We start from the raw sequence: 17,487 nt of genomic DNA, 5'->3' as shown, positions 1-17,487 counted from the left end.
TTCCACAGCCTCTCAAAATACGGATCCCGGCTTAGAAACCGGGCATCCGCAGCATGAAAGCTGCCTTTGTGCCCGGGCAGAGCCTGGGCGCGAGCCAGCCGTTAGGTGCACGAAGAAAATGAGTTCTCCACGTGCTGGGAGAAGGGAGGAAAAGCAAGCTTTCCCGCCCGACCCCGCTGCAGATGGGCTGGATTTCACCCACGTCTCCCCACAGCAGTCACCCAGGGGCCAGGAGCTGCACGGCCGCGCATCTCCCCAGGAGTAACAGGGCCGGTGAGCGCAGGGAGCCGGCCGGTCCTGCACTCCGGGTGAGGCAGGGCACAGCCGACACGTCGGACCATGGGGGCGGCTCACGGGAAAAAGGTAATGGGGCAGTTTTATCCAGGGCTGCTGAAGTGGTGGCGGGATGATGGAGAAGGCACCATCTGCTCATGTGTTGCTTGTTTTGCCCCGCGTGTGCTAAGGCAGCTGATGGCAGCCAGGGATTAGAGGGAAGGGACCCTCTCCTGGGTGCGGGTGTTGCTCGTCATGGATGGATTAGGTAATTCCACCTGATGGGCTCAGCACAGGGGCCTGCTGGGGCTTTGAGGGCAGCGAGGAGGGGATCAGAGCATCGCATTAGGACAGGCGAAGTCTGGCTTTCTGGGGAGAAATATCAGGCTTGCTCCGAGTGCATCCAGCAGCTTGCTGAGCTATATCCCACAGATGCAGTGCAAGCGAGCCCCAATTTCTTGGGCTGCAAGTCATTGCCAGCTCCTCTCAGGACAGGGAGGAGCCAGGGCAGGTCCCACAGCACCCACACACCTCTCCCTCTCCTCCAAATCTTCCCGGGACAGCACCCAAACAGCTCTGAAAGGAAGCGGGGCTTTAAGGATTGAGAGTCAGAGCCGTGTGGAGGTGGCTGGAGATGCTTGTGCTGAGGATGCTGTTAGGTGTTGTCATTGTGCTTTCATGTCTGATGACATCAGTGCCTAGAGATGCATCACCACCACTCGCTTGTGATGCCCTGATCCTGTATTAGGCTGTCCAAGAGAAATGTACCCATACACTACACAAGGTCAGTAGCTTCTATTGCGACAGGGACAGCTGCGACCCTTTGCCCCAGAAGGGACCTCCATGCTCAGCCGAGCACAGTCTCTGTGGCCCATGGAGGTGTGGGCACATCCAAACAGGGTGCCTTGCTGAAGTTTGAAAATCTGCTGGGCTTTCTTCCAAAATCAGAGCTAAACACTGTTGCATGGGAAACATGCATAAAAGCAATACACTGGCCAGTGCTACCGACACCCGGAAGGAAAATTGGAGCTGACGTGGGATGAGCAAATGTTTTTGTATTTTCCTGGACCTCAGAGAAGTACCAGGTGCAGGAGGTGCTGCTCCCAGCCATCCCTGTTTCTCCAGCACCCATCCGAGGTGTCCATACCATGCTCCAGCACAGGGGAGCCATGGCCAGGCTGGTGGGATGCAAGCATTCCCAAGGTTCAGGGCTACAACAGCACAAATGGGAGAAGCCGCGCTCCGCCTGCAGCAAAAGTCTGGGGATTAGCTCACGTGGCCGTGACCTTCAGGCCTCGGCACATTTGTACGGGCATTACTGAAAGCAGGGAAATAATCTGGTTAGGTCAGGCTTGGCTCAGCGCCACCCAGTTCCACCCTGCTGCGTTCGAAGCGACCTATGCCAGCCTCCCAACCCCTAGATCGGACAGCTTTTGGACAGCTTTCCCTATTGCTCCCTCTTTCTGAAACACCACGATGCCACCGCAGCCCAGCACTGAGCAGCCCGGCTTTGAAACACTCCCAGGAGCTCAGGCTCTCCTGCCGCACCACCTCACCCTCAGCTTGCTGGCAGCCCCAGAAAGCTCCGAGACAGTTTAGCTTTCATGGGCACCAAAAAGCCAGAGATTTCACTCCTGTGTCCAGGCTGGGCATGAACAGTGGGGTCCAGCCTTCCTCAAGGACCAGGCTGGGTCCAGGTGATGAGCAGGAAAGCTCTCCTTCCCCCAGCCCGGCTCAGGGCACGGGGCAGGTCAGGGGCTCTGCCAGGCACAAACTCATGCTCCAGCTCCATGCCAGAGAGGAGAAGAACTTGGTACCCCTCGCCAGCACTGCCTGCATTAGCAGTCTCAGCTGCACCCCTGTTTAGCTCAGCCCAGAGCAGCTCTCCAAGGGGATTACAGTAGTGGATTGTGGAGCACAAGGCAATCCCCAGCTCCACAACAAAAGGGACTGGAAAGGCTGCCAGCAGGGCTCCAAGGACATTTCTACTTTCAAAGGCTGCAGCTGCTCCCAAAAAACCTGTTCTGGTGTCACCAGTGTCCCGTGGGTACACGCCAGCAGCAGGGCTCCAGCAGGACACAGGCCCCTGCCAGGGTGCCCTTCGCTGAGAGGCCAGGGCTTCGACAGCGGCCGATTGCTCTGCTCTGCAGAGCACCGGCCCCACTGGGCACAGGAATGCTGCTAACACCCCTCTAACCACAGAAAACCGCCTTCCAATAATCCTGCAAGCTCAGCCCCCCCAGCAGCAGCTCCCCACAGTGCCCGGACAGATGCTCCCAAACCCCCAGACCACGGAGCGGGATCGTTTCCAGGCACCTGCACCTCTCTGCTGCTTTTCTCCCCCTGGTTTGCTCAAGGAAGGGTTTGCATAGCAGCCGTTTCCCCAGGGAAAGTTTTCTGTCCCCAAATTCCCAAGAGTGTCAGTTTACACTAATGTCAGATGAGCTGAGATTAGCCTTGCCGCTAAGCGGGGAGCTTTGCTCTGCGGCTGGTTTAAAACAACAAGAGGCAGCATGCCAGCGCCAGGGAGAGAGACTCCGCTTGCTCAGGCAAACCGCAGTACCTGGCTGCCCATGCTGAGAACCGGGGCTTTGAGAGCATAGTTTAAAACTCTTCCATCTGCAGAGGGGTGGGACCAGCATCTCCAGAGGCTGCAGGTGCAATGACTGAACTGGGAAGACCACACAGTAGTGCTGCTCTCTCGCAGCCCTCCACGTTGTCACCCACCCTGTATGACAATCCTATCAAAACCCAAAATGTAGCCACATCTCCCAGCACTGCCCTTGCACATTCATCACCAGCCACCACCCTCCCTCTGCATCACTCAGAGCTTCCCCCCCGCTCCAGCACTTGCTGATGTTGCCCATCCCTGACGCAGCTCATCACAAGGCATTTAATCCACCCAAGGAACTTTCCCACAAACACAACTCACCCCACCAGTGAGCAAGCCCTAAAAAAAAAAAAAAAAAAAAAAAAAAAAAGAAATCTCTGCAAAAGGGCAGGGGGGTAGTAATTCTCTTGCTCTGCCCCTTGTTAGCAGGAGGAGGCTCTCAAACAGGTCAACGAGTGCCGCTGCCCTTCCAGCAGCTCTGCTGTGGGCAATAGTGGGGTCATGTTCCTACTGTCAGTCATCTTGTCTGTCAGGAGAATGGTCTCAGTCTTAAGGCATCTGTCTGCTGCTGTCACAGGGCAGGGAGAGAAGAGATAAAAGTTGTGATTTTCAGGGTTTTCCACCCATCCTGAAGGAGGCAGGAAGCTGCAGTCCTATTTTCTCAACATCACTTCATGCTGAGCAAGGGATTCCCTTCCCCTGAACCCACAACACAGGGGAACACCCAAAAGCAGGCACCCCTCCTGTGGGACCAACCCTGACAGTTCAGCTCCATGTGCACATCCTGCTTAGCATCACCCCAGCACCAAGTCCACGCATGCAGGGTAACTCCAGCTACAGCAGCATCCACCGCGCTCAGCCCCATCACTTTTCTTGACTGCAAAAGCCATGGTCCAACAGGGAGCAGAGCTCCAAAATGCCAAGGCAACTTTTTTAAATAAAAAAAAAAAATAAGTCTATGCTATTAAAGGAAAGATCTAGATTGACCAAAAAGCTAGTTGTCGCCACTCAAGAGCTTAGAAACTCTTATCCTGACTACAAAGATGCTGGGCCTTTGTTTTGGAAAGTACAGCAGCGAGTAAGTTGAACAAGAGGAGCTGGGGCTGGGGCTGGCAGAGAAGAGGTTTATAACAAGACAGAAAAGGGCTGTTTCATGCTGGTGCAGCAGAGCACAGGGAAGAAACTGCCATGAAGGGACTGGCACGGCAGCTGTCCTGGTACAGGGACATTGATTGCACGAGGCTGAAGGAGGCACCCCCAGGACTCATCCTCACCACTACCTTCCCTTCCGCTACTGGCATGGGCAGCAGCTGGAACTGAAACCGCTTCAAAAAACAAGACGAGGAATAAGGCCCACACTGCTCCCAGAAGGCCTGAAAGAGAAAGACAAAGAGGATGAAACAGAGCAGCTTGTGACACCCAGGAGAGGCTCCGTGGTCCAGCAGCCCCTCTTCACACGAGAGGGGACATCACAGGGACACAGCCCTGCGAGGCAGTGGGCTGGGAGAGCGCTGCCCCATCATGCTCCACAGACTGGCAGGCACAGCGGGATTTTCCTGGCTTTCCCTGACAGCTATTCCAGAAAGCCGGTAGCCAGCGTCCCTGCCAACGCTTTCAAAGCATCCCTGTGCCCGGGCAGCACAAGAGTCCTCCAAGGGACCCTGCCTGCTCTGCCACTGGAGCAGCGGCCATCCCCCCTCGCCGGCCAGGGCTGCCACTCTGCTTTCAGCAAGAGGGGCTGCGGGTGCCAAGGCCCATGAGCAGAACAAGTCCCAGCGACAGTCATTGAATGCCACTGGTTGTTTGGTGGCACTGGCCCTGGGAGCAACTCCAAAAATCAGATGGCAACTGGGAACCACAGCATTTCAGCATCCTGGAGCACTGCACTACTCATGGAGAAGCATTTGCCGGTACTGCCTGCAACAAGCCTGGTTCAGAGGGACAGGAACAAGAGCTGATGACTTCACACACCAGAAAAGTCACAAGTGCCTCATGAGAGTGGGGACATCATTGACAAAAAGCCCATTTCTGGGCAAAAAATAACATACATTGAGAAAACAACAGCTCAGGCTCATGAGACAGCAAATACCTGTAAGTCCTCTCATCTTTCTGACACAGCACAGCCCAGAGCAGGAGAGCTGGACCAAGGCTGGTCCCCAAAACCTCCACAGAAGCCCTCTAAGGTGATTTTATCCTGTCTTTTCTTGCCTCCCTTTTCTTCAGCCCTTTAAAGTCCCCATAAGTGGCAATATCTGGGCCTCTAATTAAGCAGAGACATTGCTCCAGGCCTTTGTAGGTTTAAAAGAAAGTAAAATAAAATGCTGTAGCATCCCAGCCCACAGAAGCCAAACATCTTACAGTGGGTTGCTCTAGCTCCTGGAAAGAGATGACAGCTTTATTTCTTACCTTTTCCTCCCAAGAACACAGGCAGCACAGGTAAAGCAGCTCCAACCCCTCATGTAACCCACTCCCTTCCTCCAGAAAAGCTGATGGTTTGGTCCTGAGAGGGTTTATATGCGCTCAGTGCAGCCAGGGGACCAATTTGCACACAGCTGCCCCAGTTTAAGGCTCTGCCTTGCCCATCCTGCATTGCTGCTTCTACAGCTGTGCTGGACCAGCAGCCTATGTGTTGCCTCCCTCCTCACAGTGCAAAACCAGCTGCTGGGACATCCATACCAGTTCTCTAGACAGCCGACTTTGTGCTGAAGCAGCATAGAGGTGCCTCAGCACATAAACGCAGGACACGCAGCCCCCGTGCCAGTAAGGAGACTGAGCGTATCTCACCAGTCGTGCATGAGAAGCTGTGACACAGGGGTTTGATGGGTGGCTGAAGGTGCTGGGCAGGATGCAGTGGAGCGCGCTGCCAGCCCCTCCGGAGGAAGGGCAGAGGCCGGCCAGCACTGGCCAATGCTGCCTGCAGCATCTGGGGCTGCAAGGGAGCCACAGAGGAGGGCTCAGACTGAGGGGAGGTGCACAACGCACTCGTGGGGAGACCAGGAAGATCACTGCATGGGAAATGCAGCAGCTGCCAGGTCTGGGATGGCTCAGCAGTCCTCAAATAAAAATGGATTAAAGCAATTAAAAGCTTCACTGCTTCGCTGCTTTGCTCTGCTCCCCGGGGGCTTGTTCAAGCAGCGCCTGCTGCCTCCTCATGAACCCTGCAACAACAGGGACACTTCATCTCCTTCTCCGCTGCCTCCTCGATTTGCAGCCTGCAGTGGCATCTAGTCCCAGATAACAGCCAAACCTCCTCCGTTTTGGCCCCTTCCTCTCAGGATGCCCCCACACAGGACCCAGCCGGCTGCCACTGGCACATGCTACCTGCAGTGACCAAATTGCCCCGCTCTGCCTTGCCAGCCAGCTACCGGCAGTGCCTGGGGCTGCTGGGGCATTTCTGCCCTTATTTTTTACAAACTGATTTTCTGTCGACCCCGACCAGGTAAAGAGCAGAACAAGGTGGTGTTAGAAGAGCAGATTTGGGATGGCAGCACTATCCTTGGCCCCTATCATACAGTCCCGAGTTGTGAAGTGGAGTTATGATGCTGCTGCAGCCTGGCAGCTCTAGGACAGCATGGTACAGTGCCAGAAATAAATGTTGTCTCAATTATTCATGTGATATAAGTCACCATTTTTGCAAAATGCCATTCTTCAAGGCACTTTAGAGTGCCTTAATGGTCTCTCTGCAACATGACAGCAATTGTCTCCAAAACTCCTGGAGCCTTTTCGTGCCAGTGACTGATGCTCTTCCCGTGCATTCAACAGCATCCACAGAAATAGTGGAGCAACCTTTCACATCATTAGCGGTACCATAACTACAGCACAGGGCAAAAGTAAGCTCCTGAGACAGGTAAAAATTGGTTTATCCATAGCAAGAGCTTAACTGCTGCTAACAACATTGAGGTGGACAATGCAGGTATTGCCAACAGATAGCAGGGCCAGAATTTGGCTTTGGCCTGGCATGTAGTGGTGTTAACATGCTCTGCAGATTGCAAGGGACTAGAGTAAAAAGCACTGAACGGCAGGCAAAAGTCTCCTTAGGACTAGCAGGTCCATCGGCACCATGCCGATGAATGGACAAGCTGCTCCGATGAACGGGGAGCAGCTGAGAGCCTCCCCGTGCCCTTGGCAGCGGGACGTCGAGCTCTGCAGTCAGCTTGAATGCTGACAAACGAGCCTTGCGCACCAGCTGCCGCGAGGCTGAGCCCTCTCAGTGATTGCTCTCATTAATCTGCAGGAAATTTTCGGCGGAGGTCTGGAGCACCGCACCCCATCTCCCCAGCCGCCCGGGCCCCTCGCAGCCAGGAGCAGTGTTTGCTCGGGCCTTGGCGAGGGGTCCCTGCCCCGGGGCTGGCAGCTCCAGCAAACTCCCCTTCCCATGCTGCTGCTTCCCTGCTTTAGCTCTTTTTACATTTTTTTTCTGGGCAGTCCGTGAAATTAGGCTGGATTTGTCAGTTTTCATGGCTGCAGGAGGGCTGTGCTTGCCTCCTGGGGCAAGCCTTGCCCAAGGATTTGGGAGGGGAACGAGCAAAGACAGGCAGAGGTCAGCGCAGCATTCATCTGTGTCAAATTGTGTTTTCTTTATGAATAAAATAACACCAAGTGCTATTTGAAGCATTTGCAATTTTCCACTTGACTGGGCAGCAAAGTGGCCACCTGGCTGGCGCTCCTCGCGAGTGGCGTGGGAGCCGCAGTAAGGCGAGCCTGGCCTCCTACCCAGACCGAGAGCCCGGGCTCCTTTTGCAAACCTAAACTTACAAATTACTCTTGTCAAAAAATTCCAGAGGCTGCTGGTCTCCCTCCTGAGAGTGGCCACGAGCATCCGCCCTCAGCTCTGCCTTAGCCCAAGAAACGCTGCAGACTTGTAGGGGTCAAAAGACTGGTAATGAAATGTTACACCAATAACTTGATATTTCTTAAAGCCCTTTGCAATCTGATAGTGACATCGGCTATTGGCTGTGGCCAGGGACAAGGAGTAACACAAGCTCACAGCTTTGCTTGGAAAACCTGCTCACCCCGGGGAAGGTGTGCACAGAGGGGTGGGCGAGGGTGGCGGAGCAGCGGGCAGCGCGGGACAGGGAGCGACGGGGCTGGGCGCTGGGCTGCAGCGAGCGCTGGATGCCGTGGTGGTTCAGAGACCCTGCTGAGACCCCTGCCCATGACAAGGGCAGTGCCACAGCAGCAGATTTCACAGCTGCCGGCTCAGGAGCGCTGGGATGTGCCTGGACACCGGCCCCTGGGTGCCTGCCAGTCCCGATTGCAAAACCTGCCAAAACAACAGGGTCCCACAATGAGCTGGGAGCAAAGGAATGCGCACGGTCAAGCTCCTTGCCGGGGAGTAACCCTCCTGAAACCCAGCATCACTCTGCCCCTGCAAGAGAGAGAAACTCAGAGTTTCTCACAACAGCCCTGATGGCAGCTACATCATGAGCACCACCAGGAAGGCAGAGCCCAGGCTGCCAGCTCCGGAAGGAGATGTTACACTGTCTAGCCCTCAAGAAATTTTGGAAATTCATCCAAACTGCACCACTTCCTCCGGCCAAGGCCAGCAGGGAATTTGCAGTGATATCAGGCGCTGCGGCACGCTGCTGATTTTCTCTGTATTTCTCCTTCACAAGAAAATGGTGTCGTCTCGGCAGACATGTGCACCAGCTTGCTGGAACAAATAAGCCTCAGCACCTCACATGGCAAGACTTTGCAGCAAAACAATCGAGCTGACAGATTTTTGTGCATTTACATCACAGATGGGAAAAAGTCTTACTAATCCTCAAAAGTTTCTTCCAGTGGATGATTTCACTGAGTCGCTGGATCGGTCCCAGCTGCTGCAAATGAGCAGATAGACCAGGATTCAGCAGTAACACAGGAGATTTAGGCAACAGCTTAGACAGTATCTCAGCTCCCAGGAGCACGTAAGAGATGTTTTCACACAGAGCACCGAGAGCAGCAAGAGGGTATTTGGGGCTAATTGAAAGCAGTGGTAGAGTACGATTTGGCTAACCTCTAAATCGCATGTTTTGTGGCTTCATCACACACAGAAATGCTGGCTTTGATCTGCCAACCATCAATGTCTTGCTCCAGGTCACGACAACTTCTTTCAAAGCCGCTGGGTTAAGCAATAAGACTGTTTTAATCAATGGTTGTGTTCATTCATTGAACTCCGATGCCAGCAGCTGCTATAGCACCTTATTGACAAAGTACGTTTCTCCGAGCCCATCTACTCCCAAATAACTTGGGCAACTTCCAGCCCTGCTAATGGTGCCTCCCTCCCAAAACCAGGTCTGTGTCGGCTCTCAGCCTGGGCAGCATTTTGCCCTCTTTAATACCTCTTTATCACTATGATCTGATTGCAGCAATTTCTTGCCTAATTTATTAGCTCAGGGTTTGGCTGTAGTGCAATATAGATGCTATGATATCGCACCTTAATGGCACCTTTATTGATCTGAAGCCGCCTGAAGCCATCCTTGCATTTTCCGTGGCTCACACTCTGACCACGCTGACGGCTTATTTCCCTCACCGCTTTCATCAAAGCACAAACATGGTCCACAATTACCAGCTATCAATTTTGCTGCAAGTAAACATTACAGTACCTATGTGTAGGACAAGTAATGCTAATTAATGGTTTATACAAGGTGGTTGGCTTTACACTGTGGTAGGAGCATTGCACTCCCCGAGCAGGGAGCCACGGAGGAGGATGCCTGCTTAGAGCCGGTGGTTAAAGCAGCCTACGCTTGCGAAACTGCCTCCAGATATTTGCTGCAGGAGCTCTTTGCTGTGCGTTGGAGCAGGGGCCAGGAACGGCCCTGCTGGTATATAATGATGCCCAGGATGTCTGGGAGTAACACAGAACATTAAAAGTACAACATGAGGCTACTTACTATTTAAACTTTATGTTGCTTTCTTGCATTTAACTTCACTTAATAGCCAGGCTAATTCCAGCTCAGGCGGTAGGTGTCCTCACTGACGTGGCTGAAGCAGGCTGGGGGTTCCAGGCAGGAGATGGCCTGCAAGTTGGAAATGGTACCTGTTCCCATCAGTGATGTTTCCAGGATCCTCCTTCTCTTGCTGGAGAAATTCCCTGGCCAGGGCCGCTGCAGGCTGGTTGCTGCCAATGATGATAGAAGCATCTGCCAGGCTTGGGGCAGGTCCTGCTTCATGTGCCTGCCCCACTTGCTTCTGTCCTGCTTACCTGCAGAGGGGCACAGCGTTACTGTCCGGTGCCAGATTTTAGTACTGCTTCTTACTCCCCAGAAGATGCACTCATACTGCACACAGAAGTTACTTTCACATGGCAATAGGAAGTTTTGGGAAATAGCAGGCATTTTCCACCCATTTACTGCAATGCACCCTCCTTGTCTGAGCCCTCACTGCAACAAATGAAGGCCTCTGACACCGGGATTACACATCCCCATCCCCAGCTGGGCCAGGGACAGAGTCCTGTCCCCTGTTTTGTCCCATGGGGAGCAGGCAAAAGTCTCATCTGGGCAATCATTAACTCCCTGCCTTGAGATGGGGAGGTGCAAGAAGCCCTCCCGCTCCACAAGCACACTAATGGCTGGAGCGGAGATTAGCAGGAGTGCATTTCCAGCCACCCCATGCCACTGAGGTGACGGGGTATCAGGGACCAAGCAGAGCTCTGACCAGCCGACACGTCCCCTGCCCTTGGCTTTGCCACCACCAATGTCACTGCCACCGTGCAACCAGCACAACTTCCTAGGCTGTAGCAGGATTGCATGAAGTTTGTGCTGGCAGTCAGGGCACACGGAGTGGGAGGGAGAGCTGGGCTGCCCAGCTGGTCCCCGCCATCACAGACAGCACCTCAGCCAACATTAACCCAGTGGAGGAAATGTTTAATCAGCCCCCAAGACCTCCCCGCAGAAGGAGGAGAAATGCTGCCTGCCTTTAAGTCCCAGCCCCAGGTGACTTCAGTGGGGCCAGAATTTTCTCTGCAGATCGAGATCCCGGGCACGACTGGCAGCGACGCCGCACTCCCAACCCCGTGCTGAGAGTGCAGATTGAATAACGATACAGGCAGCAGCAGGGCCAGGCAGAGCCGTCTGCTCTGTAACTCACAGCTTGCATCGAGGCTCCTCGGCGCAGCGGACAGCAAGCCCAGCTCGGCAGCGGCGTTATCTCACTGGCATTGCATTCACGTCGGGCTGGCTGCATTACACAAGCACGGAAAATCCAGTATTTGTGCTGGGTACTCATTCAACACGTCTGGGGTTTTTTAATACACAGGAGACATGTCTGCACAAGAAAGCTCCTGGTGCCGCAGCAATTGGCTTGAGAAATGACGGCCAGCAGCCAACATCACTAGCAAAGGAACTCAGCAGCTAATAAGTCAATATAATGTACAGCTCCAGTAACGAGGACCCAGCTGTGGGCTCCCCCAGAGCCATCTTCCTCTTCCCAGCGTTCATTAATTAAGTATACAGCCAGCCATCAGCGATGCCCCGGGTGCACATTCAGCACAGCATTATTTTCTCTTTACATGCGTAGTGAATAAAAAAAAAAAAAAAATGTCACTTCCTCAACAGGGCAGAGTCCAGGTCCCAAGAAATGAGCCCTCTGTGGCCACATGTGCCAGAGCTGTGCCGGAGCCGTGCCGGAGCCATGCTGGAGCCGCCCAGCTCTTCTGCCGGCTCCTGGCACCAGGACTCCCTGGGCTCACTGCTCTGGGGGTGACACCTCCACACAAGACCCCCACCTGCAAAACCCCCACAGCATTCACAACAACACAGGGCCGTGCAGGGCACAGGAGACACAGTGAGCGGTGCTGGGAAGAGCTTCCCATGTCACCTTCTCCTCGGACACGAAGCCACTTTATAGGAAATGCGGCAGCAGCTGGTGAGTGACGCAGCTCCTTGTCTGCAGGAGCCACTCCAGATAAATACCGCCCAGCAATCAACCGCCTTCCCGCAGGAACCTTCAGGGAGCTAAGGGGGGGACACAAAGCGTTTTTGTTAGTCCCAAAGACTCAGGAGCACAGGGCAAGATTGCTTACTAATTTAGATAACAAAGAGAATTATTGTACAAGAAGCTCCTAGAAAAACAGCTTTGCCATGAAAAGTCCTTTGGCTCAGGACAGGAGGTCCTAAACACCCCACAAACCCACCTCCCTGCAGAGAGGAGCCCAGATGTGCAGCTGGTCAGGCCCTCGGGCGCATCAGACAGAAGTATGTTCGGAAAATTTAGCTTGCCTGTTTCCAGCTTGTTTTACTCAGCTGAAAGCAGGTACAGACGGATCACAGCCCGTTTCCACTCCCGCGTCTACCAGCCATAATCCCACTTGCTCGGGGGCTCAGAGCGGGTTTAAATTGATGCTCTTTTCCCCCTTTGAGACACCTCCAGTGAACTCACAGCCCCGAAGATCAACGCCAGGTGTTCAGCTCTACCTTGCTCAAAGGCGACCCAAGGGGAGTAGTGCAGACGTGCATCCATCTGTTTTTCAGTTGAAAATCAAGCCAAATGGGTTTTTAGAGCAAGCAATGAGCAGCCAGGCTATGGGGCAATGGGCAATGTGAGGGGAATCTGCATGGCCACAAAAGCTCACGGGGCATGCATGGGCTGCGAGGCAGGCTGCAGTTTGAGCAGATAAACTGCACAGCCTCCCCACTTAAAGCCCTCTCTTCCACCACAGCCTTGGTCCAGGGGCAAAAGCTGTGTGGGACCTCCAAAACCCTGCCCGTGTCTGACCTGCAGCTGGTCGGGCCGGGCTGACCGCGCACACACGAGCACACGTAGGCAGATACCACAGACAAGGCCAGCCTGTCTCTCATCTCTTGCATCTGATGCTGCATGTCCATTAAATTTAACAGCTCCTGATCAGGAGGCTAAAAAAATAGATAATTTTTGAATTATAGTAGGAAATGACTAGCAACAACTCCTACACTTCATCTCCTGTAACGGAGCAACACCTGTACAGTCCGTCCCATTTCTCTCTTGTCTTTACTTCTAGAAAGAATATTCCCTCCAGTCCAAGTGTCCAAGTGGAAGCGGAAAGCCCAGGAGTGGTGGCTCAGGTGAGTGCTAGCAGCCCACGCTGCCCCACGGATGACTTTGCAAGGAGAGGATGAGGCTTCTGTTCATACATGGTGCTGCTCAGGCGTGGCTGGAGGACACGGCTGGGATGGGGGGAAAAATGCCGGGATGTGGAGAGGAGCAAAATGTGGAGAGGTGAAAATAAGTGAATAAGCACCCTCGTGCCCCAGACAGCTTGGCCCCTTTCTCCAGTCCTTCACGGGGCTGGAAGCGTCAGGTCAGGACGTGGCTGTGCCTGTGCGTGCAAGGGTGTGGGAAGGCAGCTGGTACCTGCACCTCACTGGTGCTCCCGGACTTCCCTTATCCCCTTCCTCCGGGTGAAATGATTTCACCCCATCCCTGCCCGGAACACTGGGCATCTGCAGGTTGGCATGGGGTGACCTGGGCAGAGCTGGACCGCAGCACCCATCTAAGAACCAAAAGGAGCTGCTGGGGTGGTTTCACTCCTTCTCCTCTCTTAGCTTTGCAGCCTCTGGTTTCCCAGGCCATGGCAATTCAGGGACAGCCAACATGGTACCTCCACAGCCACGGTGAAGATGGGGATGAGGGGCTGCATCTCAGCAGGATGAAACCCAGGGCAGCGGGAGCCTGGGGCAGCGATGCAGCAGCATCACACAGCCCTGGTGCCACCAGGGTGCCCATGGCCCCCGTGCAGGGACCACTTCTACCTCCCGCAGCCCTTACCCATGGGGTGCAGCAGCGGCTCCCCCAGGCCCGTGCAGCAGTTGGTAAATGACGGGGTGTTGCAACATGCCGGGGAATAATCACGATAACTCGAGCGGTTGCCCTGGTGCCGGGCTTGGCTGTTGCAGTGGTTGCTAAAGAGAGTGGGCGTGCAGCTTCCTCTGGGGCGATCTGATTTCTCCAGGAGCGTGGTTAAGGCACACTTAGGAGAAATTGTCCTCTGTGGAGAGGGACGCAACCTCTTTGCTGGCAGCAGCGGCCGTGCTGAGTGGGCTGCTCGGGTGCCTGGGCATGCATGGAGCTGTTTGCTTTGGGGGGCAAAAACGATTAACTTTTTCATCTGTCCTGGGAAAACATCATCCGGCAACAAAAAGCAAAGGCAGCAAGTTTTTGGGGCGGCAGAGAGACCCTTGGGATCAGCACTGAGGACCAGGCAAGGCCACCACCTGCTACTGGCTGAGCTCCAGCCCTTGGTGGAGTCCCCATGGGGTGACGAGAGCAGCAGGCGACAGGGAGGGAGCACCGGTGCTGCAGCCACCTCCACGTGACCCTGCGTCCCGGCTCCCACCGGAGAGACCTGGCAGGAGCCAGGCAGCTTCACCGGACGCGGCCAAGAAGTCACGCAGGCGCGAGTGCAGCCAGGCAGAAGCGGCAGCCTCAGCCCTCACAGCCCCATGTCGTGGGGTGCGGGGCAGCACCTGCCCCCCGGGCTCCCCAGGGCCACGCTGCGGAAATCAGGTAAGCCCACGGTCCCCCGAGGTGCCCCGGGGGGTCCCGTGTCTCTGCCAGCTCCACTCTGCGGGGACGAGCTGCTGAGCCCCAGTGGGATTAGTCTGCACTGCGTACCTGTTTACCCACAGGTGACTTTGGACCCTGTTTTTAACTGTATCTGAGATATCGTCTTACTTTAATACTTCAGTAGCTGGTTGAGGAGCTGCCTGTCTGCTTCTGCCTTTCAAAGCAGACCCATATCCCACGAGAAATTCCCCAAGCAAACCCATGCTACAATTCAAACCTCCGTCTTGGAGAGGCGCTGGGCTGGACAAGGGGCACTTGCTAATAAAATCCCTGCAAATCAACGCGGGAGGATTTTCCTTGTATTCAACAAAATACCTTTGAGCTACCTTACAGCATTCATTAATGATTGATGGGCGTCTCTAGCACAGGCAGGCGAATGCACAGAGCAAATATTTTATGAGATATTAAAACTAAGTTTGCGATTATAGAGAAAGATTTCCAAGCATCTGCTTAACAAAAACTAAACAAGCCGCTCCACACGGTGCTTGCAAAAGGCATGGGGCTGACGTCCCTTGGCAATTGCTAACAGAGTGGGAACCCAGCCTTGCTATCTTTGCTTATCACAGTCCAAGGTAATTAAATGAAATTATTAACCAGCACACCCAACCCCTCCTGCCTGCAGGCGGAGGGGAGCTTGCTGCTGCCTGACTGTACAGGCATTTCCAGCATTAGCCAACACAAAACTGGGCACCAGTAACTTCTACGCACCAGGCAGCTCAGCTACCCCAAACCTGCCGGGATTTCTCTCTTCCAAATACACGAGCATGAGTGCAAAGCTCAGCGGGCAACCGCAGTGACATCCGGCGTCCTTGCCATTTGGGGTGATGGCAGCCAGTGGCGGGTGAGCAGCCGGGGCTGAGCCAGTGCCCACTCTGTGCCCCCTCATGCGGGCTGCAGTCCTGGCACGGCACTCTGCAAGGGTGGGCAGGACTGGGGGCACTGGCTATACTGGTAGGAGGACACTGGCTGTACTGGAGGGCAGCCCCATCCCCAGTACATGCTCAGTAGAGAGGCAGAGGCAGGAACAGTGCTGACATGTGGCAGCGGTGCCAGGAGCTGCAGAACCGTGTTCCCCTGCCCCGTTTTACATTTCCATTAGGGTTTTCTTTCCCTTTCCAACCCCATGACCTCGGGGGGTTTACTCCTGAATGTCAGGGCTGAGCGAAGGCAAGGGGATCTGGGCGTGTGTGCCTGCTGCCCCAAGGCAGCCACTCGATAGCTGGGGACTGCTTCCCACAGCAACCACATCAAGTTACGTTCACCCTATTGCATTATAAATACCAGAATTAGCCTTGCTTAATTATTTAAAATTATAGATTAAAAACAGACAGAGGCTCTTTGCCTCCTTTCCGGAGCACGTGTATCATTTATCGGTGATACGGTCACCTGGTGACAAGCAAGGGGGAGCGTGCCAGGTCTGTTGGTATGAGATGCTCCCGAGCTGCCGGCACCGCAGGAACCAGAGGAGAGGAAAATCACGGTGAGGATGGGAGCTGGTACTGTCTTGCCCAGGGAGGGAACAATCAGCATCTGCCAATCTTTGGGCTCGCCATATTATTATTATCATCACCATCATTATTATTAACATCATCACCATCCATCACCACGGCAGTAAGTCACAGCAGTCATTAAGCTGATGTGAAGGAATGACAGGTATTTTGTTCCGGGCTCGTCTGCGTAATAACGACACACAGGTTAGTTGGGGCGTTAAGGCGCATTTTGTGGGCTCAGCTGCGAGGACTCACCCACCAAAGGGCTTCCAGGCACTGCGCACCTCCCCGTCGGGCAGCACCCACATCTGACCCACTACACCTGGCACCTGGGTGCTTTGCTCTGCCCTGAACCTACCGACCGTGCAGAAAGTGGCTTCCGAAAGCAAGTACCTGGCTTTGAGCTCAAACCGCTTGTCCTCCCAGCGGCAGATCCTCCATGATGCAGTTGCACACCCTCTCACTGCACAAAGCTTTGGGGCTCATAGAGACCAACGTGCAATTGTTTCCCTGCCCCATGGTGCCAACTCCAGCTACTCCGTGTTTCTAAAATAAAATTAATTAAATTTAGGAAAATCATGCAAAGTAGAAAATGCCATCAATTCAAAAATCCAAAACAAAAGACAAACTTTCAGCTTCATTCTTTGTAGGACTTAACACACAGCACAACCTTGTCTGCCATTACACTCATGGGAAAAGCTGTAGGGCCAAACTCCAGCCCCACTTCAGACAGTGGAAATGCATTGACTGAAAGTTCATTTTCTAAAATGAAAAAAAAAAAAGTTAACTTCTGGTTAACAGGTAGAAGTGTGCATGTACCAGTTTAAAATGAACTGAGGCTAGTTTAAAGATCCTGTGCACCTCCATTTTCCAGGCTCAGGTTACTTGTGTAAATAGCTTTAAACTGGGTCTGCCAACCCGTAGTAAGCGTGTCAGTTTTGCCGGCTCCTTACTTGCAGGATGTGTATGACCAGCTTCTTTCAGCAGCCCTTCATTAATTTGTCAACTCTTTAAAAAAAAAGACACATTCATGAATACATCCCAGGCATCCAGAAAACCAGAGGTTCTTCTCTGTAGCCACAGCTTTAAGTGATCATTTCTGCCCAGGAAACAGACCCCTGGCTCAGCGGTTTTACAAACCCAGATCCAGGGCTCTGACCCTAGGCGTCCTGAGGTTTTTGCCCAATCTCATCCCTTCTGCCAGCTAACAGGGTTTTGCAGAATTACAGACAGCAATATCCTCTGAGCTTGGATCCCTTTCCCAGAATAATGCCTCCTGCCTGTCCTTACGTGCATGGCACAGAGGCCCATTCTCTGCCCAGAAAGGGATGGCCATACAGTATTTTTAACAAGAGCAGTTTGGTCACCATCTGCCCCTATTGACAAACCTCTCCTGAGATGCTTTAGCTGGAAAATCAAATGATGCAGACAGCGGAAATAAAAGACTGCGAACTACGTTTGCTTTATAGATTTCAGGTATAACCAAACACTGTCCTGTGCTGCAGAGGACAGCATCCACAGCTGTGCGAGTTAAGGATGCTGAGAATCAGCAGAGCAGCGCTGCACGGGGCAGGGCACGCTGCAGTGCGGGGC

General features: G+C 53.8%; 1 protein-coding gene across 2 annotated transcripts in view; it reads left to right on the top strand.

The window, feature by feature from the left end:
* The first annotated feature begins 110 nt into the window (after nucleotides 1-110).
* Nucleotides 111-17,487, top strand: part of FAM107A (family with sequence similarity 107 member A) — a 30,957-nt gene continuing 13,580 nt past the window's right edge. The window contains exons 1-2 of one of the 2 annotated variants that reach the window (XM_086755794.1): nucleotides 111-363; nucleotides 12,840-12,903. In XM_086755794.1, coding sequence (XP_086611920.1) covers nucleotides 340-363; nucleotides 12,840-12,903 — 88 coding nt within the window. In that variant the 5' untranslated portion in view covers nucleotides 111-339. Of the gene's footprint in view, nucleotides 364-12,839; nucleotides 12,904-13,821; nucleotides 14,345-17,487 lie in introns of those variants that run through there. The other variant, XM_010116969.2, reaches the window with a different exon arrangement.

Source organism: Chlamydotis macqueenii, chromosome 10 (genome assembly GCF_036417535.1).
Source record: "Chlamydotis macqueenii isolate bChlMac1 chromosome 10, bChlMac1.mat, whole genome shotgun sequence".
Classification (NCBI taxonomy): Eukaryota; Metazoa; Chordata; class Aves; order Otidiformes; family Otididae; genus Chlamydotis; species Chlamydotis macqueenii.
Note: the sequence above shows the minus strand (reverse complement) of the source record. Positions and strands in the feature narration are given on the sequence as shown.